This window comes from Lacerta agilis, chromosome 8 (assembly GCF_009819535.1).
Source record: "Lacerta agilis isolate rLacAgi1 chromosome 8, rLacAgi1.pri, whole genome shotgun sequence".
In the NCBI taxonomy this organism is placed as follows: Eukaryota; Metazoa; Chordata; class Lepidosauria; order Squamata; family Lacertidae; genus Lacerta; species Lacerta agilis.
In genome coordinates, this window is record NC_046319.1 from 69,792,429 (window position 1) to 69,816,696 (window position 24,268).

A 24,268-nucleotide genomic window follows, 5' to 3' on the forward strand; every position below is an offset into this window, starting at 1 on the left:
TCATCCATTCTCTCTCCCCACCCACCCCAAGTTTTGTCAAATAATAATTTTGGCAGCAGTCAAGAGATGTTGTATTAGTCCCTTGTCCTCTAATAGTACAGGAGAAGCAAAATAGCAGAGGTGTGAGTGGGTTTTCTACCTAGGGGCACCTCTGGACAGAATATCCTACTCACCATTTCCGATCTTACTGATTTCCTGGTTTCCAAAGGTCCATCGTACAGTCGGTGGCGGGATTCCAGTGGCTTGACAATCAAAGGCTACACTTGTGCCCTCAACAACTTCCTTTGTATGATCCATGGGGGTCACAAACTTCGGTCTCTCTATGGATAGGAACATGGGAAGTTGATTTGTACAGAGCCGAGCCATCTAGCTGACTGGCAGTACCTCTCCAGGATTTCTGGCTGTGAGGGACAGTGGCATAGTGGTCTAGGGTCTTGTGTGTGTGTGCGGGGGGAGTCAACATTTTTGTTTAGCCTACCTGGGTATGTAGAATGTTTATAGAATCATTGAATTGTAGAGTTGGAAGGAATCACAAGGGTCATCTGGTCCAGCTCCCTTCAATGCAAGAATGCTGATGTGTTTTAATCTGGTTTTAGCTGATAGTTGATTCCATTTTTTTTTAAAAAAAATATATGTTTCAATAGCTGTTTTGGACTGCTTTTACTGATACTTTCATTTTCCTATTCTTTTTTTTTGTAAATTACTTTGAGGTGTGTTTTTTTTTTTTTTAAAAAAACCAATTAAGTGTTAAATAAATTTAAATAAACCAATAAATGAAATCTCAGAGATTAGAATCAGGTTTGAAGGAATCCTTCACCAGCCTAATCACAGCATGGGGTTACTTTTGGTGTGCTGGGGAGAGTCACAACAGTTCCTCTACTTTGTAAATGAGCCAAAGGGGTCATGAAGGCTCATGATCCCTGAAGCAATGCAAGAAAAATAACTCAAAAAGGCACAATTCACAAATGTAGAATATACTTTAAAGCCCCTGGCAGGAACAAGAACTCCCCCAATCAATGTAAACTTGCAATACCACATTCAACTCAGAGTCAGGTTGTATTTTTATATATTCATTGTGTACAGGAAAGGGAAGGGGCTATCCTTTGTTTTATGAGCTGTTCTGCAGGATTAGATATTGGCCCAAGTCAGCTGAGATTGTTGTTGCTTGTTTTAAGAATGTGTGTTTGTTTGTGTGTGTGTGTGTGTGTGTGTATGTATGTATGTGTGTATATATATATATATATATATATATATATATATATATATATATATATATATATGTATGTATAATGGGGGGGAAGGAAATATTTAGATTTACTAGTCTGTCATGTTATTCAATTGCATAGGAACCTGGCCAAGGGTTTTGTAATTGTAAATTATCTATTTCCTCTCTACTTCACCCCCCCAGCTTTATATTCTTATATAAACAATAGTATCAGTGCCCCATGAGATCGAACCCCACACTCTCTGCCAGGTGAGGGGGAAGGAGACTCTGCATCTCTCTTCCACCAACACTTTTATGTTTAATTAGTGTTTCAAAATTACACAGTACACAGTTAACCTGTGGAACCCACTCCCACAGGAGGGAGTGACAGGCACCAACTGGGATGGCTTTAAAAGAGGATCGGACAAGCTCGTGGATGTGCTGTGCATCCGCAGTTGGAAGCGGTAAATGCTTCTGAATACCAGTTGCTGGAAGCTGCAGCACGGGGAAAGAGTTCGTGTTTGGAGATTTCCCACAGGCATCTGGTTGACTGCTGTGAGAACAGGGTGCTGGGCTGGATGGACCAATGACCAGATCCAGGGTGGGCTGGGTGGGTGATCTCCATAGCGGGTGGTTCCTGAGGAGCAGCACCCCACAGGATCGAATCCTCTGGCTGCTGCAGAGTGCTGCTCCTCAAGAGTATTCTGTGTATGGCAGGGTCTTGTGATGCAGTGCTTCAGAACCCCCCTGCTCTCCATCAGGTGGAAGGTTGTATGTTTAACTGGGGCAACCTGGATTGGGTGCCTGGATTGGGGCCCTGGGGTGGATCAAGGTGTGTGTGTGTGTGTGTGTGTGTGTGTGTGCTCACATCCCTACTAGGTCTTGTCCTTCCTATTGTATTATTGAATGAGCTTTTAAATGAATTTGTATTGTACATTTGGTTGTGTTTTTTTTATTGGCTTTTAATTGATTTTATCTGTCTGCATTTTGTTATTAAGTTGCATCAGCACTATTTATTTTTATAAAGTGACTAACAAATGTAACACAAGTGTGGAGTGCAACAAAACGTTGCAGTGCGTAGTGCTGTTGTTGAGAGTTCCAGCTAGGCCAGACAGCCAGGTTTCCTTTGAGTTTATCCCATTCCATTCTGCTACCCCTAATTCCGCCCTCCTCTAGCAAACACTTAGCATTCTGTAGCAATGGATTATGCTCAATCCTCATTGAGTTATTCTAGTTTGAATTTTCTCTCTCTCTCTTCCTCCTCCAAATCTTGGAGTTCTTCTACTTGAGCTTGCTGGTGCTACCCTCTTGCATCTTAATGGTACTGTTTTGACTAGGTAGCCATTGTAGCTGAGCACCTGAGTTTGCTGAAATATAGGCAAATGCACATTTGGAAATGCATATCCACACGCCTGCACAAGCGTGCATGTACACAAATCTTCCTATTTTCTTTCTCCCCTCCCACCCTGACTTCCTGCTCCAGCCCTTTTTCTCTCCCCCCATTGATGCCACAGGGGCACACAGCTGGAAGGAGGGGAAAAAAGGTGGGAGGGAGAGGGAGAGGGAGAGGGAGAGAGAGAGAGGGAGGGAGGGAGGGTGGTGGGTGGGAGAGAAAGCCTTATAAATAGCCCAGGACCCAGGAGTCCCTGTTCCAAACTGCTGGTGCTGAAAGGTAAAGGAGCCCAATTCCTATCCTCACCTTTTAAAGATGGAACCAGGGAGATTCCTCATTTTCATGTTTGCAGCAGGTAAGATGAATGAATGAATGACTGAATGAAAGGGCCCTGTTCCATAAAGGGATTTTATGGGTGTCTAGACTGCACCCCCCCCCCCCCCCAGTCCCTTGGTATTAGTTATCTGGCTACTTCGTTCCTTCCTCTTTATGACTTTTTCTTTAAGGGAGCAAGTGAGACTTGCAACAAAATATTGCAGTGTGGAGTGCCCCTCTTCAAGGTCCCAGCCAGTCTGGCGTACCTTCTCCCCTTCTCCCATTATCTTTCCTCCAATTTTCCTCAGTGCTTTGTGGCTACTGCCCATGCATGGCCCTAACCAGACTTTTATCACCTTTTAATCTATGGTATATTTCCTACCCCTTCAACCTCCCTGCCCCAATTGTACTTTGGGGGTCCTCTGAAGCCCAGCAATGCTTCCTTCTTGCGTGGGGATAGTGTTTGCTGCCTGGGCATTTGGGCTATATAAGGACAGTCAGAGGATGAGTTCATGATGGACTGAAGTGCCCTTAGATCAGAAGGCTTCTGCAAGTAATTTCAACTCTAGAAAATCTAGGAATATTACCAGGCCAGTTTGTCCATCTAACCTAGCAATGTCTGCTCTGACTGGCAGCTACTCTCCAGCATCTAAGGCAGAAAAAGGTTTCCCCCTGTTACTTGTTCTCCAATCCTGCTAACTGGAGATGCCAGCTGAACAGCCATTTACTCTAGCTCAAACTTGCAAGCAAATGTTTTGCTTAGTTTTCCTAAAGACAAATTACTGCTGCTGCTGCTGCTTTTTTCTGAATGCCTAACAGGATAGTTTTGAATGAGTCAACACCTATTTTGGGTTCTAGTCAATGCTAGTGCTACTCAGGGTAGACCCACTGAAATTAATAGACATGACTTAGTTTCCAGCTGCACTATACAATCAAAACAGTATCATGCCCCTTATAATAGTCATGGTTTCCCCCAGCTCCAGATTCCTGGAAAGCATACTTAGTTGAGGGTTGTTAAGAGACACCCCAGAACTACAATTCCCAGAGGTCCCTGGGAAGAGGGATTGATAAACCACTCTGGGAAATGTAGCTCGGGGGGGGGGGATTAGGAGCCTTTCCTAACAACTCAGCACCTTAACAAACAACAGCTCCTAGAATTCTTTGGGGGAATGTTTATAGTGGTATCAAAATGCATTAAATGTATGGTGTGAGTGGGGTCAAAGAAAACACACTTTCTCCCCCTTTTGAGTTATTTTCCCCGTATTTACCATACATTTAGCTGACTCACCAGTGTAGCGAATGAAATCATAGAATCATAGAATCATAGAGTTGGAAGAGACCACAAGGGCCATCCAGTCCAACCCCCTGCCAAGCAGGAAACACCATCAAAGCATTCCTGACAGATGGCTGTCAAGCCTCTGCTTAAAGACCTCCAAAGAAGGAGACTCCACCACACTCCTTGGTAGCAAATTCCACTGCCGAACAGCTCTCACTGTCAGGAAGTTCTTCCTAATGTTTAGGTGGAATCTTCTTTCTTGTAGTTTGAATCCATTGCCCCGTGTCCGCTTCTCTGGAGCAGCAGAAAACAAACTTTCACCCTCCTCTATATGACATCCTTTTATATTTGAACATGGCTATCATATCACCCCTTAACCTTCTCTTCTCCAGGCTAAACATACCCAGCTCCTAAGCTAATCACCCATTAATTTTACTTTTACTGGACTCCAAAGTGGTCCAGGGCATGTTTTTGTTGTTGTTGCACCATGCAATTATAAAGCTGCACCCTGGTGTTACTGTGAGGTTGTCGAGGATCATGAGGGGATGCCTCTTGAACAATCTGCTGCTTAAGTGGTGCCCTAAACACTATTGCTACTGGCTGTGGCTGCTTGGAATGCTTGCTTGTGCTGGTCGGCCAGCCCTGACTAGATACTCTGAGCTAAAAGGACTTTGCCTTGTGATCGGACCAAACAATGTGCTTCTTTCCTCTTCCTAGGGGCTGTTCACTCCGCCAAGACGTCTCTGGAGATCATTCCTGGCAACGGGGATGTGCAGCTGGGCGAGAAAGCGTATTTCTTGTGCAAAGGTGAAAGCGATAATGGAGAGTGTGTGCGCGAATATGCATCAAAGCAGAAGCCAGCACATTATTTTGGGCACCTGCAGGGTGATCTGAGTGGCAGAGCACCTGCTTGCATGCAGAAGGCCCCAGGTTCAAAACCCCAGGATCTCTTCCCTGTCTGAAACCCGAGAGAGCTGCTGCCAGTCAATGGAGACCAGCAGTGGGGAACTGGTTGATTCGCCTTCCCCAGATTGTCTGGGATAGCTCAGCTGGTAGAGCATGAGACTCTTCATCTCAGGGTGATGGGTTTGAGTCTCCCCCCCACACACATTTTAAAAAAAATATATATTTATAAATTTTATTTATGCTTTTCAGGTTTATGCTTTTCACTAGTTTTACAAACATTTTAACATTTCAAAACTTGACTTCCTTTCCCCTCTTTCTGCGGTGCCTTAAATTTATTTTTTAATATCTTCTTTATATCCAAATTAACTTAATTTGCTCATTTATTCACCTACTTTAAATATATACTCTTATATAAAACTGCAGGTTATTACAATAATCCTGCCAATGCTCTTATCTATTTACAATTTATCTGTAAATATTCAATAGAACATTTCCATTCTTATATTAAAAAAAAAAGTTTGTTATCTTCCGGTAAGTTTCGCCATTTCTGCATATTCCGTAAGGTTTTGTATCCATTCTTCCTTTGCTGGGACTTCTGCTTCTTTCCATTTCTGGGCGAGTAACATTCTTGCCGCTGTGGTAGCATACATGAATAAGTTTCTATACAGTTTAGGTAGTTCTGTCCCCTATAATTCACAACACATTGGGCAAAAGATTACTGCATTGAAGGGGTTGGGCTAGATGACCCCCGGGATCCCTTCCAACTCTACAATTCTATGATTCTAAAGATATTGTTAGGGGAATCTGCTTACCCAGCCTGCATTAAAGAAGTGTGTGAAGGACGTTTGTGCAGGAAAAGCTCAGTCTTGACCAAAGCCTGATAAAAGTGAGCACCCTGTTCTTCCAGCTGGATCAGGCATCCAGCTGTGAAGGCACAGGGTGACTTCCCCTCTGTGAAAAGGACCTAGGGTGCATCCACAGTCCAGTTTGCCTTGTGATTATCATAGAATTGTAGAGTTGGAAAGGGAAGGAGAGGTTCTTTTTTTGTCCCGGGCAAAACCGGCTGCTTACTGCCCAATGAGAACAAACGGGGTTGTAGCAGAAGATCAGCATTTGCTTCATTTCAGTGGTAAACATCAGGTTTTCCCAGGGAAAACAGCGGGACAAAAAAAAAAAAGAGAAAAAAAGGGAACCCCTTGGACCCATGCCTAGGAATCATGGGACAAATGGAAGGAATCACAGGAAAAACAGAAGTGTGGGTGAGCTCTTAATTTCTATGCATGCGTAAAGCTAAGGGATGCCTCTGTATACACCCGTGTAATCTATAGGCCTGTGGGACTCACCATGGTGGATTCTCCAGTGCCTTTGCCAAATAAACTTGGACCAGTTCTCCTTTAGTGGACTCCAGTTCCCATTATCCACAGCCAACATGGCCAGTAGTCAAGAGATGACGGGCTTTGTAGTCCAACAGCATCTGCAAGTACCTCAGGCTCCCAATCCCTGGGATAGACAGTGATGAGTGAGATAGACCGATGATCTGAGTCGGCATAAGGAAGCTTCCTATTGGAAAGGTCCACAGCACAGCGACAGAGCACATCTTTTGCAAGCAGGTTCAACCTCCAGCATCTCCAGATAGGGCAGGCAAAGCTAACCCCACATATGAGTCCCTGGAGAACTGCTGCCTGTCAGTGTAGACAGCACTGAGCTAAACAGAGCAATGGTCTGACGTGGTCCTTCAGCTCCTTCCCTTCACAGTGGACGTTGCTTGCATTGCCAGTTTGGCCTCTCTCCCACCCTGCTTCTGTGTGTGTGTGTGTGTGTGGTCTGCCTTTAAAAAACTTGTTTAAAATTATGTTTGCTGCTTATGTATTTAAATAACTATGCGTCATCGGGTTTGTTTGTTTTTTAAAGTCCAATTGTTTGTGGCTTTGGGGAGACAGGAAGAGGGCTCGGAGGTGGGACAGGCTCCCAGCCGGTCGCTGTACTACCTGCACATTTCCTTTTGTTTAAAATTCACAGAACCTCTTCCTTCCCCACCTGCACTCAAGTTGTGTACACACCATACATTTAAATCATACCCCCCCCCCCCCGCCCCAAAGAATAATGGGAACTGTTAAGGCAGCCAGCTAATTGTAGCTGTGTAAGGGCTAATCACTGTTGCTTCCCAGGATCCTCGGTAGGATTTGTGTAGACTTTAATTGTACGGCAAGTACATAGCTTCGGTCTTCAAGAGATGATTGGATGTGTTTGACAACTACACAGTCACTGCCCTTTCCAGAGCAGAGTGGCTCCTGTTTTCGCGAAAATCTGGACTTTCCTTAAAACAACAACCCACCCATTCATCCAACTTTTAAAGTTAGTCCATATGTGTGTGTGTACAACATTACTCTTATAAAACTCTCCATTCATTTGATGGAAGGGTTGCCAACTTTTGGGGGCCCGTGGACATGTTTGCAGAACAGAGAAACTGTTGTAGACACCCCCCCTCTCTCTCTCTTTCTCTCTCTCTCTCTCTCTCTCTCTCTCTCTCTCTCTCTCTCTCTGCAGCAGGGATGCATTCCTCCTCCTGCTTTCCACCTGCTTCACCTGCATCCAGAGCTCTACACCTTACTCCAGGTGTGCATGGAAACTCATAACCCTCTCTTCATCTTGAGCCCAGCCCAGTCCTTTTCCTTCCTCTGTGCTACCTCCCACCACTGAGCTGTTGGAATGGAGGTTCATTGGCAGAAGTGGGGAGGGAGCAGAGGAGGGCAGAAGCCATTGCAGAGATCTAGGGAATCATTTGCAGCAGGTGCCTGCACAGTCTCTCTCTCTCTCTCTCTCTCTCTCTCTCTCTCTCTCTCTCTCTCTCTCTCTCTCTCTCCCCCCCCTCCCATTTTAAGGCAGTCTTACATACCTGGAGATACAATCCCTCCCCCTGCCACCTGAGTGGAGGCAGGCAACCCTGAAGATTTCAGGTCAGCCCTGAAGGTTTGGCAACCCTCTTAGCAACCCCTGATTTGATGGGTAGCCCTGTCAATCAGGTCAGGTTTCTCATCATCCCTCCTTCCCTTGCTACCACCCCATCTGGGTGATCTATTAATTGTGCATTTTAATTCCTCTGCATGTCAGTGAGAGCAGGTGGGGAAGCTACCTTGACCTGGATTGACCCAGAGGATGCCGACATCGAGGATTCAGAGCTGTACACATTGCGGCCTATCGACGAGCAGTCTAAGGGGCTGGAGATGACTCTTCCTGATCCACAGGTGGGAGGGATCTTCACCTGCAAAGGGGACTTTGACTCTGGAGACACAGCAGCCACCCAGATCAGAATCCGTGTGGTCCGTAAGTGACATTCTATCGATGTCCCTGCAATATGCTAGAGCAGGGATCGAGAACCTCATACCCAGGGAGGAGGGGATGGATGGGGCCTCCCAGTCCTCTCTATCTGGCCCTTGGGACCCCCAAGGTCACGCCCATCAATCAAAGACTTTTGCCTGGCTCTGCAACCTCAGGGGCTCTCTCCTTACTGGAACGTTCCCTTTAATGGTGATAATGTCTCTTGGTTGACTGGCTCATCTACTTTTGCCCCATTTCTTGCCTCTGGCCTCCCTTGCCACGTGGCTCCTGGAAACTTGCTCATTAGGGGAGGCATCCCTCATATTGAAAAGGGTCCCCCAGTCCAGGTCTAGAGTGACAATAAATTGGGAGTGTTAGGTGAAATTAACACACCGTAGGTCATGTTTATGCCATACGTTTAAAGTGTTATGATGCCACTTTAAATAGTTCATGGCTTCCCACAATGAAATCTAGGACCTGTAGTTTCTTAAGGGTGCAGAGAACTGTTAGGAGGCCCCTAATCCCCTCACAGAGCTACTGTTCCCAGATTTTCTTGTGAAGACGGATTAACAGTTAAACCGCTCTCTGTCTCCGTCCATCATATCCTTAAAAACAGCAGGCAATAACGTCAACGCAAAAGGTAAGGTTAGGCTCCCTCTGCCCCCAGGTTTGAACACTGTGTACATAGCTCATCATACCATGATGTCACCAAGTGCAGTCCAGTCCACCTGACCCTGATTTTTCACCTCAAGTTGTGATTTGCCTGTGGAAGGTCTCAGGTTCAATTGTTAGCGTCTTCAGTTCGGGCCAGAAATCCTGGAGAGGTACTGCCAGTCAGCTAGATGGCTTGGCTTGGTACACAAGAACTTCCCATGTTCTTATCCATAGAGAGACCGAAGTTTGTGACCCCCATGGAGCATACAAAGGAAGTTGTTGAGGGCACAAGTGTAGCCTTTGATTGTCAAGCCACTGGAATCCCGCCACCGACTGTACGATGGACCTTTGGAAACCAGGAAATCAGTAAGATCGGAAATGGTGAGTAGGATATTCTGTCCAGAGGTGCCCCTAGGTAGAAAACCCACTCACACCTCTGCTATTTTGCTTCTCCTGTACTATTAGAGGACAAGGGACAAATACAACATCTCTTGGCTGCTGCCAAAATTATAATTTGACAAAAACTTGGGGTGGGGTGAGGGAGAGAATGGATGACTAAAATCTTGACCGTTGTATGCAGGGTTAAGCTCATACATGTGGTTAGAACCAGAGAGAGGATAGACAATGTCTTTATGGAGAAATGAAGTCTCTTTCTAATTTATTTTGGAGCAATAATGTACAGGATAATGCAAACCCATTTGTGTTACTTGGAAATGTGTTATATCAATCTGTCATTGGTTATTTGTTATTAGCTGATCTTGATTTAGGTGCAGGTATTTGTCTTGCTCAATGTTCAGTTCTCGACATCCCTTTTGCTTTTGGCATTTGTTATGGTATCCCACTATCACCACTGCTAATTTGCTTCTCCTCTCTGGGCAGGAGGACGAGTCTCCGTGCTTGCAAATGGGACGTTGGTGGTAAAGGACTCCCAACCCTCAGATGCTGGTGTCCACACCTGCGAGGCCAGCATTAAAGAGCGGAATGAAACTGTTGTCATGGTCGTCTCCCTCAATGTTAAATGTAAGAGATGTTTGGAATCTCTCAGCACTGTGCTGGGAGATAGGAGCCTTGGTCTCTGTTGGGCTGCCAGGGTTGTAAATTTGGTTGTATGCAGAGTGGATGGACCTAACCATAGGTAAAGTTTAGGAAGCAAGGAGTGGATGGGTCTTTTGATTTGGAAAGAGAAGGGTAGGGCTGAGAGAGATTCCTGCCTGAAGCCTTGGAGAGCTGCTGCCAGTTAGTATAGGCAATACATACATTCTTTATTATGGTCCAAAGACCAGCAAACAATTTTTCAAAAACAAAGTACATCAGAAATACAGATAATATATTACTTGGCAGTCACTATGTTTTATCCAGAGGTAAAATAATGGCAAAAGCTAGCTTCCTACGTAACAAATGGCAATGTGCTTTGCTTTCCCAGTCACTCCAAGGATAGAGCTCCCCACAGGCAACTCATTTGCCACCCAGATTGGGACACCTGTCCAATACAACTTCAGCATCTTGGCTTACCCACCCCCCTCTGTCTCCGTTGCTTGGAAGGGGAAGGTTTTTACAGGTGATGATATCAAGAAAGTGGCGCAGGACCAAGACAGATATACGTATTCCTTTGAGGTAAGACTGTTTTGGATTACAACTTGCATCACCCCTGAGCATTGGCCAACAGCCAACTCATTCCCTGACAAATTGGTCAGTTTCAGTTTCTCTCAGTTCCTCATCCTCACTTCCCCAATCTTAAATTCAGTTCTCCACTTTCCCCTATCAGTTTGCTTTTTTTTTTTTTTAAATTCAGCAGCATTTTAGGGAGCAGTTATTGGAATATATATGAATTTTGGAATGCAATTTTGCCTAACATACTATGGGGTATTAGGGGAGGGGTAGTTCCTCTGGTGGGGGGCACATCATGCTCCTTCTGGGGTAGTTTGTTCACCTTTGGTCCCCACCTTGCACTCAGCTCTCACTGCTAGAAGCTGTCGGCATGCAACAACGGCCAAACCCCAGGAAAGGCTTCGACTGGCCAACTAAACTAGGTGCAGGTAGCCAATGAGTCTCAAACCCTTGCTGAGTTAAGAGGCTTCCTCTGCATGTGAAGACAGGCTCTGGCAGATTGAGCGGACAAGAGCAATAGTGGGTCCAACAATTAAAGAGGCAATTTCTGCATGTGCTGTAGAGGGAAGTGAGGGGCAGATGGGGCTCCGCAACCTGGAAAGATAGCCCACCCAGAAGAAGGAAAACTCTGATCCTAAACCTCCACTGTTTTGTGTGACATCTTTGGGAGAAGGAAAGGCTAAGGAGTAAACCCTACACAAATCTGGAGTGGACTCCCTAAGATGGTTTGATGGAGTCTTGTACGTCTCCTTCCAGCAACTCCTGCAGCCAGGCTGGTGCCAAAAGTATTGCTCTGCTTTCCTTTGGACCACATCAGCAAGGCCCAGAGTGGGGCCCAGGACCTCCATACACACAGGACTCGGCTACATTAGTAAAGAAACAGCGATTTGACTGCACTATAAACATGCAACAACAGATGGCGCAAGAGATCAGGAAATTTTAAAACCCCATTTTCCATAGAGATTTATTTTCTTTTGTTATAACAATCTGATTTCTGACTTAATTATAACCCCCCCCCCTGTGTCTAGATCCACCCACAGTCCAGGCTTGCATCCTAGGGAGGTCACTTTGGTGCCGCTAACTAGCAGTTTGACTCCCCCCCCCCAAGGCACACTCCATTGCCTCTTGAGTTAGATTGATGTCAACAGTAGATTTTAAACACGGTCATTTCTGCAAACGTATGCACATCTATGCATGTTTCCCCTTATTATGGAAGTGTATACTTTTCAGTTGGAGGATTGCATCACAAAATTAGCAGAAGTTTAAGTTTTGAGGGAGAGCTGTGTTTCGGTTTGTGTTAAAATGCAAACTGAACTGGATTTCTCCTCCATCTCTAATGAGGACTGAACATGTTTAGTGGCCATGGAACACCGTCCAATTGTTTCATGTTTGTGTGTTGGGATCTAAAACTGGTGGTGGCAGCAAATGGAACATCTTGGAAAGGGATATGACTGACTAGAATGGAATCCTGAACAGGCGCACTCCTCAGCGAAACATTTGTCTCAGGATCCACTTATTAGGACTGACTCATAAGATATAAACCAGGAAAGCATGTTTGCCATTAATGATTTTTAAATAAATATATTCATTCAATCCCCCCCCCCCAATGTGCAACCATAGTAACACCATCAACAATCAGCAAAAAAATTATTTTTTTACATTGGAACACTCTAGTGTGGCTAGATCATTTCATACTCTGGGCTGAGTGAGCTTACAGGGGTCCCCCTTCAAAGGAACCCCAAAATTCCACAAAATACTTATTGAAAACTCAGTGATGACCTCAAATGGCCTTTTCTGTAAGTTGGGGAGGCTGTCTACTGTGCCTGTTTTTTTTTAAAAAAATGAAAATCAAATGAAAATTTTAATGCAAACTTTTATGGAGATCAGTGAGTAGTTTTTTTGTTTTTAAAGAAAGGTTAAAGGAAGAACTTCATTCAAAAACAAAATTAGTGAGCCCACCAACTGCAGGTGCATGGTAGCCAGCCTTCTCAGTTTCCCATGCTGATATGTTATGCTAACTGTTTATTCATACACTGCCTTTCAGGCAAGAAGACCCTCAAGACAGCTCACAAAACATACATGCAAATACAATAATGTAAAAACAACAACACTACAGATTATACCAATTCAAGACGTTTCAAAAGTATTAAAAACCAAACACATCCAAAAGGCAAAGAGAAGACAAGAATGCTTAAGCAGCGCCTTCACCTTATAAGGACCCAGACAGGGTGCATTGGGCAAGGCAGATGGACAAATTGCCCTTGGTGGTTCTAGCAGCTTAACTTTTCCCTTGAGGCATTTGCAGATAAGGAAGTGGTGGCAGCCAGGGAGGCTGCAGGGCATTTGAAGAACATGTAATGAAAGATCACACACACACACACACACACACACACACACACACACACACACACCAGTTGTTCACTTCACAATGAAAGGGTAAACTCAACCCCACAAGAGTTGGGTGAGGGGCTACTCCATGAAACCATCCCTCCTTGAATTGTTGGGTTAAGTTCATGAATTTTAGATAGGATCACTGTTTCTGCTCAGCCCTAGTAAGCCACCAATGGTCGCTGAGGACACCTGCAGTGTAAGCCACTCTTCTCTGCAACCTGGTGCCCTCCAGATGTTTCAGACTATAACCCCATGGTCAGGAATGCTGAGAGTTGTAGTCCAGCAGCTTCTGGAAGGCACCAGGCTCGAGAAGGCAGGTGCAAGTTTTGGAAAAAGAAAACCCCACAAGTGTTCCTTCACTTGTCATAGCAGAATACTACTCCACTTCACATTTGGAGGCATCTTAAATTCTCCTTTTTAATTTTGGTTCTAGTTCACGCCAACATCACAAGAGGATCTCTCAGAACTGCTAATAACAGCTGCCAATGATCAGGGTAGCAGCAAAGAGAAGGTTACTCTTCAAATAGGTGAGTTGCAAACAATTGGCTTAAAGTCAGAATGTTGACACTAAGCTAGAGAAGAGAAGACTGAGAGGTGATATTAGATTCAGGTAAGTAGCCGTGTTGGTCTGACGCAGTCAAAATAAATTAAAAAATTAAAAAATTGTACAGTAGCACCTTAGAGACCAACTAAGTTTGTTCTGGGTATAAGCTTTCGTATGCATGCACACTTCTTCAGATACACTGAAACAGAAGTCACCAGACCCTTATACTGTATATAGAAATAGACTTGAAAGAGTTGCTGAATTACAACTTATTACTAAACTGAAAACTATGGAGAGACCTGGTCTGAATAGAGATATTGGATTCTTGTCTCATTACATATGCTAAAGCTATTTTTGGTCGCTTGCATACTATCCCTTGCTTTTTCCTGTAGGACTAATTGCAGTCGTTAACAGTTGTCAACAGGTTTACCATACCCATTGAGTCAATCACCCATCTCCTACTACCCTTCTGAGTAATACCCCTCCCCACCCTCCTGCTATATATAAGGGTCTGGTGACTTCTGCTTCAGTGTATCTGAAGAAGTGTGCATGCACACGAAAGCTTATACCAAGTACAAACTTAGTTGGTCTCTAAGGTGCTACTGGACATTTATTTATTTATTTTATTTATTTTGAGAGGTGATATGACAGCCATCTTCAAATATCTGAAGGGCTGTCACATGGAAGATGGAGCAAGCTTATTTTCTTCTGCTCCAGAGGGTGGGTAGGTAGGACCTGAGTCAATGGATTCAAATGACAAGAAATGTGATTTCAACTAAAAATTAAGAACTTTCTGGCAGTAAGCAAATTAATTGGCAGATTTGTGAATAAATTTTTCAAAATCAACAATCCTTCTGGTCAATCTGAACACAAGGGATCTCAATTGGCTTTTCTCCTAACTCGCTCCTAGCCATAGCCCTTGGTAGCTTTAAATACCTAGGAATAACTCTCATATTTGACATTAAATAGTTAGGATGAAGGAACTATACAAATATTTCTGAAAACATGCAACAGGATCTAAAATAAAATAAAATAGAAGCATCCTAACCTAAGCTGGATCAGTTATTGCAGTAATAAAAATGTCTATATTACTTAGATTCTCATATCTCTTTCAGGTACTGCCAGTCCCTTCCCCTTCACAAAAAAATGGCAAAATAACCTCAATTATTTTGTGGCACAAAGCAAAAGATCAAGGGCCAGTCATGAAAGCTTATATAGGTCTAAAGGAATTGCAGCTTGAGAAGTTGCACTCTATCAAAGGTCCTAGAGAACTTTGAGAACCACAATATGTCTCGCTCCCAGCCAACCATCCTGCCTGTTGCTCCCAATGGCTGTCATACTTACAGTCACAGTACATGCCAGGATGTCTGTGTTGAGCTACCTTCACCCCAGCTTTCCCCCCTTCAGCCTGTGCCCTTGCTCACAATGGGGTCATCCTCTGCTCAAGGCTAGTGAAAGAATTCCTGCATTCTGAAGTCCTTCCCACCTGCTCTTGCAAATGGATGTCCTTCTCCCCTTTCCAGACACTCAAGGTTTGGGAACTGGCATCATTGTGCTCATTGTGCTGATCATCCTCTTGGTGGTTTTGCTGGTGATGGATGTCTTCTGCTACTACAAGCGCCAGCGTGGCTTGCTGATGTACTGTAGGAACAATATCCTGGGCAAATACTCATCCGGAACAGGCACAGAAAACAATGGGTGAGTTTGTATGGGGGCAGAGAAGGATAGCCATGGTAGGAAATAAGGACCAAATATTGGCATAGCAATGATGGGAATATCTTCTTAACCTTCTCCAGTGGTGATCTTCCTCCACCAGTCTTTCATCTATTGATCCCATCCCATGTTTCACTTGGCACCCACAGCAACCTGATTGGGATGGTGGTGATAGTAGTTTGTAGTGATTTCCATGGCCCATCAGTTATAGACGTGTTTTGACCATTAAGACTTTTTCCAGATATGTTCCAATTGGTCCTGAGACCTTGGCTTAGAAAACCTTCTCCATCTGCTTTGGGGAATGTGTCCAAATAATTCCACTAGTGTCTCAGTGGCTGATAAAATGTCTTTTAGCTGAGTGCTTTTCCTTTTGTCGAGAGCCTGTTCTCTACAAACACAGCCTTATGTTGTATATCACACATTCTTTGAATCTAGTAGTTCAGTTAGTCCAAGGACTCAGGGCTAATTGGGACATATCTGAAAAATATTTGCTGGATCTATAACCGGTTGTTCCATAGCACTATTGCCCTATTTATATTATTGATCACTGTTCTTTATTACATGTTCTTTCTTTTTGAGCACAAGTATACTTTCATATATGTCACATTCTTTTAAAAAACAAAACAAAAACAATAATTTTGAATGGCAATTGTGCCTGCCCCCCTGATAGAAATTTAATTATTACCACATTTATATTTCACTTTTCATTCAAGGAGGCCAAGGTGCCACTCATGGTTCTCCTCCCCATTTTATCATCATAATCACCCTGTGAGGTAGGCCAGGCTGATATATGGTGACTGGTTCAAGGTCACCCAGTGAGCCTCATGGCCAAGTGGGGATTTGAACCCTGGTCTCTCCCAGGACCTAGGCTGACAATCTTAACCACTATGCCACACTGGCTTCCTCAAAGAGGGTAGGTTAACCTAACTTGTCTTATTTTTGATCTCTGTATGTTGCTCCAGGAGCCTTTTTTCAGCTGAAGATTGGGATAAAAAATGGTTTGGATAACAAGCATTTTTATCCATACTCACCCATGCTCTATCTTTCCATTATTTGTTTCCACAGGAAAATGCTATCCAAGTCGGGGAAAAGCACAGTGGTGAATGTTTCTGGCATTGAGGCCTGATTATTCTACAGCGATGACCTTAGATTGTGCAGGGATGGAGATGGGACTCCATGGCCAAGCTTGGAAGAGCTCTTCATCAAAAATGGAAACACAAAGGCAACTTCCCATGTGGGAGAGCTGAGAAAACAGCGCCTCTCTCTCTCACCTCACTTTAACACCCTCCTGTCTGTGGCCCAGTGACCTAACTCTCCTTTTCAGAATAGCTGTTGCATCACAAGCCAATGGGAGCGAAACACCCTCTTCATGTAACCTTCCCCAACTCTATGCTCTCTAGATGTTGTTGGATTCCAACTCCCATCATTCCAAGCCACCATGGCCCAAATGGTCAAGGATAGGGCTGGGGGGGGGAAAATAAATTTGATTCTGTTCTCATTTAAAGACAAGCTTACCTAATTTGCACTTCCCAAAACAAGAAGCAGAATGAAAGCCAGGCATCCTTTGAAATCCGCCTGTCTCCAAATGTTGGAAATGCCGTGCCTCAGCTGAGTAGTGGGTACAAAAATGCACGTACTAGTGTTAAGTGTGTAATAGTGAAGATAACATGCAGTTATGTCTTATATTAGGGAAAGCCGCTTCTCAAAAATGTTCATGTTAGGCCAAATTGTATACAAAAAAATGTGTATGAGAGGAATTTGCACTAAAATGCTAATGATCTATATATATATATATATAAAATCACCAATTGATGCAGAAATATGGAGGAGTTAAGTTTAGATAAATTAGATAAACAAGACACTGAGAGAAACTGAAATTGACATATTTCTCCATGCTAGTCAGCGGTGATGGGTTCTGTAGTTTAGTGACATCAGTACGGCATCAAGTTGAGGAAAACTGCTCCAGTGTAGGGAGAGTCAACCTTTGACCCTCCAAATGTTGCTGGACTACAACTCCCATCCTTGATCACTGGCCATAGTAGCTGAGGCTGATAGGAATTAGGGTCTAACAACATCTGGAGGGCCACAGACTCGCCAACCCCACCCTCATGTTTTCTCTCTACCAGGTGCAGACTGGAATCCCCCCCCCCCCCATTCACACCTCATTTTGCTGTCTCAGAGCCCTTGTTTCAAGCAAAAAAGCTCTGGAATTTTCCTTAGAATTACCGGTATACGGCCATTTAGAGAGTAAACTTTTATTCCTTTGATGCTACCTCTTCTCCATCATCCCTGATCCTTAATCTCAATAAAGATTCAAAATTGGAACCTGGGTTTGACTTTAGTAGCCGAAGAATCTGCTCCCTGCATGCCTGATTGATTGCTCATTCCGGCTCTATGCTTTATCTGACATGAGGAACACAGGAAAGTTTGCCCAGTGGGGAATAGGCAGGTGTTAGATGTTAGATGTAAGTAACAGTCATGCGGGGGGGGGGGAGAATTAAGAGGTGGTGACAGCCATAAGAAATGGAAACACACCGCATCCTGGCCAACCCCAGGTTTCATTATTACCAAGGACCTGGATGTGTATGTTAAATTACAGTTGCACTGTATTATGGGCTTTGTAGTTAAGCCCATGAATGTTTTCATACATATGCACACTTCAACCATACCACGCCACATAGGTGGGTTTTGTAGTATACCAAAATTATGGTGCACTATGACCATGCATGAAATACATACATGTCAAAACATTTGGGGGGTTGACTATGGCCTGAAAAACAGCGATCAGTAATATACAATTATCAATGGGAGTCGTCATACAATTCATGCAGTGGACACTTATGGTTGATTTCTGCAAAAAAATTAAAATAAATAGCTGTAATAGTCACCTGGGCCATTATACTTGTGCATTCCATTTCTTTCCTCCAAGGAGCTCAAGGCAGCATATATGGCTGCCACCCCCAATGTTATTTTCACTACCAACCTGCAAGGTAGGCTATGGCTGAGAGACTGCCCCAAGGTCCCCTAGTGAGGTTCATGGCTGAGTGAGGATTTAAAACCTGGTCTTCCTGGTCTGAAGTCCAGTACTCTACACCCCACTGGCAGTGGCATCATCCTGGGAGAATAAAGACACCAGGATCCCCAGACACAGGCTGCATTACAGGTGACAAGGTAGGGGAAACCTAGGACAGATGGGCACATCCTGGCAGAGGAAACATGAACTGAGCACGCCTGTCTATTTGTTCCAGGAGCTGATTGAGAAAATACATTTCAATTCTGGAGAAATAATAGCAAAAATGAGCTTCAGATAACAAAATTACACTGGTCCATGCACCATCCATACTGGAGCAACAACACTTAATTAAATTTCTATACTGCCCTTCATCTGAGGAACGTAGGGTGGTTTACAATATAAAAGCACAAAATGCATACCATAATAACAAACAAAACCAACACCCTACCCACAGTTTAAAAGGCCATCGATTCCCTCTAATGCCCACTACTAGATGCTGCTAGAATGCAGACAGCACCACCTAGTGTGTATAGAAAGGGAGACCAGCCACAGAAGAAGCAGTCAGAAATTCATATCTTGGTTAGGGCTTCATATATCTGCAAGAACAGCAGAGCCATGTTAAGCCAGTGAAATGTTTCTGGGAAAACCATTCTCTGCACTGACACAAGAAGGGCTGTGGCTCAGGGGCAGAGCACATGCTTTGTATGCAAAAGGTCTCAGGTTTGGTCCCTGGAATTTTCAGGTAGTGCTGAGAGCAGGAAAGGCGGAGCCATGTCCCAAATGAGATGGACAAAATGGGCTTAAAGCTATGAGCTTAAAGCTGAAATAAACTGATTGACTGATTGATGGACAAAATGGTGTTTGACTCACTATAAATAAGGCAGCTTCATAGGAGATGAAACCAGCTTGGCTACATCCATTGGTTGGTGATGAAGGAGCAGCTCCTTCAGTGCTTGGTTTCCTCTTAGCTTTCATAGTTAGCTGCCTTGGGCTCAGGGAGGAAAGGTGGGACATAAATGTTTTAAACAAAAACGAACGAATAGTCCCACTGTGGTTCTGCCATTGCACCTGTGGCACTGCTGCCCTGCCCAGGTAAGGGACAGTGAGACTACTGCCAGGTCCAAGGCTGTGTGGTCAGTTCTGCTGCACCACTTTGGCAGCTGCCCCTGCACAGAAGAGGAGTTTTCATGGGTGTGTTCAGAACAATTGTTTGTCCATTGCAAATGTCAGACAAATAGCATTTTGGGAGACTGGACCCAGTGCACAGCAGATATGTGAATGGTCTAATTTTGCAACTTGTAAACAGAAAATGCCATTTCCACTCTCAAGTGGGGTTTATTTTGCCACATACCCCTTTCCTCAAGCCTCAAGTGGTTTCTCCTGGGGGAGGGACTTGTGGGGCTTTTGAGACCAATCAGGATGGGGTGGTGATTGAGCTTTTCATGGTCAAATGGTCCCATGTTCAGGTAAGGTAAAGGTAAAGGACCCCTGGACTGTTAAGTCCAGTCAAAGGTGACTATGGGGTTGCAGTGCTCATCTTGCTTTCAGGATGAGGGAGCCGACGTTCGTCCACAGATAGCTTTCCGGGTCATGTGGCCAGCATGACTAAACCGCTTCTGGCGCAACGGGACATCGTGATGGAAACCAGAGTGCACAGAAACACCATTTACCTTCCCACCGGAGCGGTCCCTATTTATCTACTTGCACTGCCGTGCTTTCGAACTGCTAGGTTTGCAGGAGCTGGGACAGAGCAACGGGAGCTCACCCCATCGCGGGGATTTGAACCACTGATCTTCCAATCTGCAAGCCCAAGAGGCTCAGTGGTTTAGACCACAGCACTACCCGCACCCCTATGTTCAACCCCCGGAATCTCCAGGTAGGGTTCCCTGCCCGAAACCCTTGGAAGCCACTGCCATCCAGTATGGACAACACTGAGCAAGATGGTCTAACTCATCTCCTTATGTCAGGAAGAGGCTCCACATTGTAGTTCTGGTAACTATCCACACAGGATAGCCTCAGAAAGATCTGGAGTTTTTACAGGTGGCTTCCAATGCAGAGATTAGGAGTGAAACAGAGATACTTGCCATAAGCAGCCAAAACTGTGAAGACTTGGCTCTCCAATTCCGTGCAGCATCCCCCAAAAACAAGTCTGGTTGCAGCAGTACAGAAGCTGCTTGTTGGAGAAGAGGAAAATAAGAATGTTTGGCCATGCAATTATAATGCAAACCATTGTGATGCCAACAACCGTCCTTGACTTATTCCTGGACCAGCCCCAACTCTCTCCATGTATACAAACTTGATCTGGGGAAAATGCACACACCAAAGGGACAAACTGATGCTTGATTCCTCCATGTGACATACCTCAACTTAGCAACTCTTCATTTCCAGACAAAAACAGCTGCCAGTTCTCAGCTTATATATTCACAGGTGAGTTTCCCTTTGCTGTTGTTGCTCAGGATAGCTTGGGTTTTGCTTTCCTTAAGCAAAAAAAGAAAGAAAAAAGGGGGCAGAGAGAAACCCCACATGCACCTTGTTTCCAGGCTGCCAAGTTCACCTCCCAATCTAGAAGAAGCTCACCAACTTTTTAAGAAATTGGGTTCTGCTCCTAGGCCTCAATCAGAAACTTGAACTGTGGACATTAGCAGATGCTGATGCTGATCTCCATGTGTGAAAATGTGGCTATCCTGTTTCCTGTATAAACAGCCATTGTTAAAGGTTCAGAAGCAGGCTGGGCTGGGGGTTTCTGGTCACTTGGGAACTCCCTGTCTGGATGGACAGATAACCTTAGGCTAAGCAATGTCACTTTAAGACCCTGAGCTGCAGGGGAAATAGATGGCTTATTCCTCTAAAGGGGTTTTGTTTCCCACTGGATTCTATTAATGATTCACTAGAGAACGTTGCATTGGCAATAGTGACCCTTGCATCCAATGGCTTATCTAGCTGCTAGAGCTGTTCCCATCCCTTCATCTCCATTCCAGGAAGAGTTGCACTTGCTGTGTGAGCCATGGGCAGGGGAAGGTTCTTCTCTGTGCCTGCCAGAGAAGGTCAAAGAATCAAAGAACAAACCAGGACCGAGGCACAAGTCAGGAGCAACAAATATACAGGACAATACTTGAGTTGAAAAAGACCACGTGGCTTGAGCGAGGCTCGCTTGGCACAGGAAATCCTCTGATACTGCTTCCTAGATCCCAACGTTTCCAGAGCCTGAGAGTATTTCACTATCTGCAGTTCAGCGATTTACCCACACGGGACAGATTTCCACAAATCCCAGCAGCTCCTGACAACTCTTGCTTTGCATGCAGCATGCCTCCCTAGCTCACAAAATTGGACTCTAACTATCTACCTGGACAATACACTTCTTAGTGTAAGCATACTGAGGTGACTCGGAAAACTACATTTAATCCAGAATGCGGCTGCTAAACCAGTGACTGGGAGGCAGCCGTCGGGACCCATATAACACTGGTCTTAAAGGATCTACATTGGCGCTCAGTATGTTTCCAAGCACAATTCAAAGTGTTGGTGCTGACCTTTAAAGCTCTAAATGACTTTGGCCCTATATACCTGAAGAGCATCTCCACCACCATTGCTCAGCCTAGACACTGAGATCAAGCACTGAGGGCCTTCTGGTGGTTCCTTAACTCCAAGAAGTGAGGTTACAGGGAACCAGGCAGAGGGCCTTTCAGTAGTCAACGCCCTCCCATCAGATGTCAAGGAAAAAAAAACTATTTGACTTTTAGAAGGCATCTGAAGGCAGCCCTGTTTAGGGAAGTTTTTAATGTTTTATGTTTCATCATGTTTTTAATATTGTTGGGAGCTGCAATCCAGTCAGATGGGCGACAACAACAACAACACAACAACAACAGTTAATGGTGTCTCTTGCAGCTCTCTCTCCCTTTAAAAACAAAAAGTATCCCCCCCCCCGGGCACCCTGCAAATTATAGTGCTGGGGAGACTCCAGTTACTTGGGACTCAGCTATACAGCTGCAAATATAACGTTTTAAGTGTGTTATAGAAATGTGACACTAGATGGTGATGGGGAGTTTATGCCAAATTCAATATTTTTCAAAACTCTTTAAAGAAAAAGCATTTTCACAGCGTTTTTATATGCATATATCCACCCTGCTGTCTTAATTAGCCTATGATCCCTGATCTCCCAGGTCTTAGTCTGACACCCTAACTACACCACACTGGTTCCATTCCATCTACCTTCTTGTCCCTTACTGAGAAGCATAGTGTGAATGAGTGAAGGCTTTAACTAATAATCCACTTTTCCTTCCCCAGGCTTCACACTTGCATGGACTCACAATGAGGCATTTCCTTTGGCTGCTGTTCGTTGCAGGTAATGCATGCAGGTTTTGGTATGTGCTAAGGAAAGCAGTCTGGGACATTTCAAGCCCCGTTGCTCTCCTGGGTCTGTGGGGTAGCACTTGGAGGAAGGATTGAAGAATATATGAGTGGCTCATGAGAGAGAGAGAGAGCAAGCAACAATATTGCATGCATCGACTCTGGAGTCATTCAGATCAAAATCAGTGGGATTTATTCCCAAGCAATCCAAAGAGCTGGAGGCTGCAGAAGAACCAGATACCTCCCACTGCACTTCACTGGTCAAACAGTGCAGAGAGTGCACCAGCAGAGAGAAGTGTCCTTTAAGGCTCTGAAGTTCTCCACAAGCGAAAGGAGCCCAGAGGTGGTAGACTGGAGACAGGGGCTTAAAAGGCCTCAGTGCTCCCAGCCTTTGTTAGAGTAGCTTAACTCACTTTGAGCTATCCATGGTCCTGAAATGGCTGCCTTCCCGCCTTCCCCATGGAACTGGGCACCAGCCATGGCACTGAAAAGAGAAAAGGCTAAACCCCTAGCTAGAAAGTCACTCTTGGGACTTGAACGCACTTAATAGGACATTTTTGCTTTGCACAGCAGATGCCCTCCTTGTGCTGCAACACAGGCTGCTTTCAAAACTCCTCTCAGATTCCTAAATATCTGGCCATGCGACAATGGGTGGTGGAGAGATGGATGGAGAGCCTCCTTGCACAGATTAAAACCATGGGGTTCTTTGTATTCTGGCCACTGCATTTACAAACAATCGAGAGGCATTTATCAGGGAAACAGTGGCCTATAAGCTGGATGGAGCCCATGGCCCCTCTTCATCTGGCCCACAGCAACCCCTTGCCCTGCCCGCCCAGCTCCAGCACTTAGATTTGGGGGAAGTGATGTGCAGTGTAAATTAATAACACAGAGTCTTCTTCAGTAAAAGAATAAAAGCTTTACTGAGTTAAAATAAACTTGTTTGCAAATAACAGCATAGTGAACAGAAGATTAAACTAGCTTCAGAGTATACACAGTTACTGAGACACACAGAGTCTCCATTGAGCACAGGCTCCACCCCCCTCTCTCTCTCACACACACAGAGGGGGAGAGAGAGGGAGAGAGAGAGAGACTGAGACACTGAGTCTGCCTGCAAGCAGATACAATACTTATACAGAGAATGAGTCATCCTCAAGGTGAGTCACAGTGATTCAGCATGCTGAGTGATTATGCAGCTTTTCAGCATTTCACAGCATTTCTAGGCTCCTTTACTGCTTCTGCTCTCAAATACCTTTGTCACATGACAGGAAGGCCATCTATCAAAGCCTATAGAATAATTTTGTTGAAACCTTATTGTTGTACAGGGTAGCATGGGGAGCGGGGAGGGCTCACAGCTCTGAAGGAAAGGGTTAATTCTCTCTCTGTGCAGCAACATCTCTGGCAAAAATTACTCCCCTTGACTAGAAGGCTGACTATAGCAGGGTGAGAAGGGTAGAACACGAGACTCAAAGTATATGTTTGTGAGAGAATAATGAGTAATGCGCCTGTATGCATGCATTGGGTTGAATGGATTTGTGCAGTGTGAGATAGGTGGGGGGTGGCCCTACTCACTGCTCTCTCTGGCCATAGCC

At 44.7% G+C, this 24,268-nt stretch overlaps 1 protein-coding gene across 2 annotated transcripts; it reads left to right on the forward strand.

Annotated features, from left to right (window-relative positions):
* The first annotated feature begins 2,826 nt into the window (after positions 1-2,826).
* Positions 2,827-16,786, forward strand: LOC117051618 (neural cell adhesion molecule 1-B-like). Of its 2 annotated transcripts, none has more exons than XM_033158180.1 (9): positions 2,827-2,952; positions 4,906-4,995; positions 8,206-8,418; positions 9,301-9,447; positions 9,946-10,086; positions 10,490-10,680; positions 13,499-13,592; positions 15,133-15,307; positions 16,388-16,786. In XM_033158180.1, the coding sequence occupies exons 1-9, from the start codon at positions 2,913-2,915 to the stop codon at positions 16,446-16,448; spliced, it is 1,152 nt and encodes a 383-aa protein (XP_033014071.1). In that variant the 5' UTR covers positions 2,827-2,912; the 3' UTR covers positions 16,449-16,786. The 2 variants fall into 2 exon arrangements, with proteins under 2 accessions (XP_033014071.1, XP_033014073.1); XM_033158182.1 differs by having other exon boundaries at positions 13,499-13,587; positions 15,131-15,307.
* Positions 16,787-24,268: the final 7,482 nt, after the last annotated feature.

What these genes read in the sequence shown, in the direction of transcription:
- LOC117051618 (XM_033158180.1), top strand. Translation starts at nt 2,913, where the DNA reads ATGGAACCAGGGAGATTCCTCATTTTCATGTTTGCAGCAG. An exon ending in CATTTTCATGTTTGCAGCAG is followed by an intron (nt 2,953 to 4,905) that starts GTAAGATGAATG and finishes TCCTCTTCCTAG; the next exon opens with GGGCTGTTCACTCCGCCAAG. An exon ending in GAAGGTTACTCTTCAAATAG is followed by an intron (nt 13,593 to 15,132) that starts GTGAGTTGCAAA and finishes TCCCCTTTCCAG; the next exon opens with ACACTCAAGGTTTGGGAACT.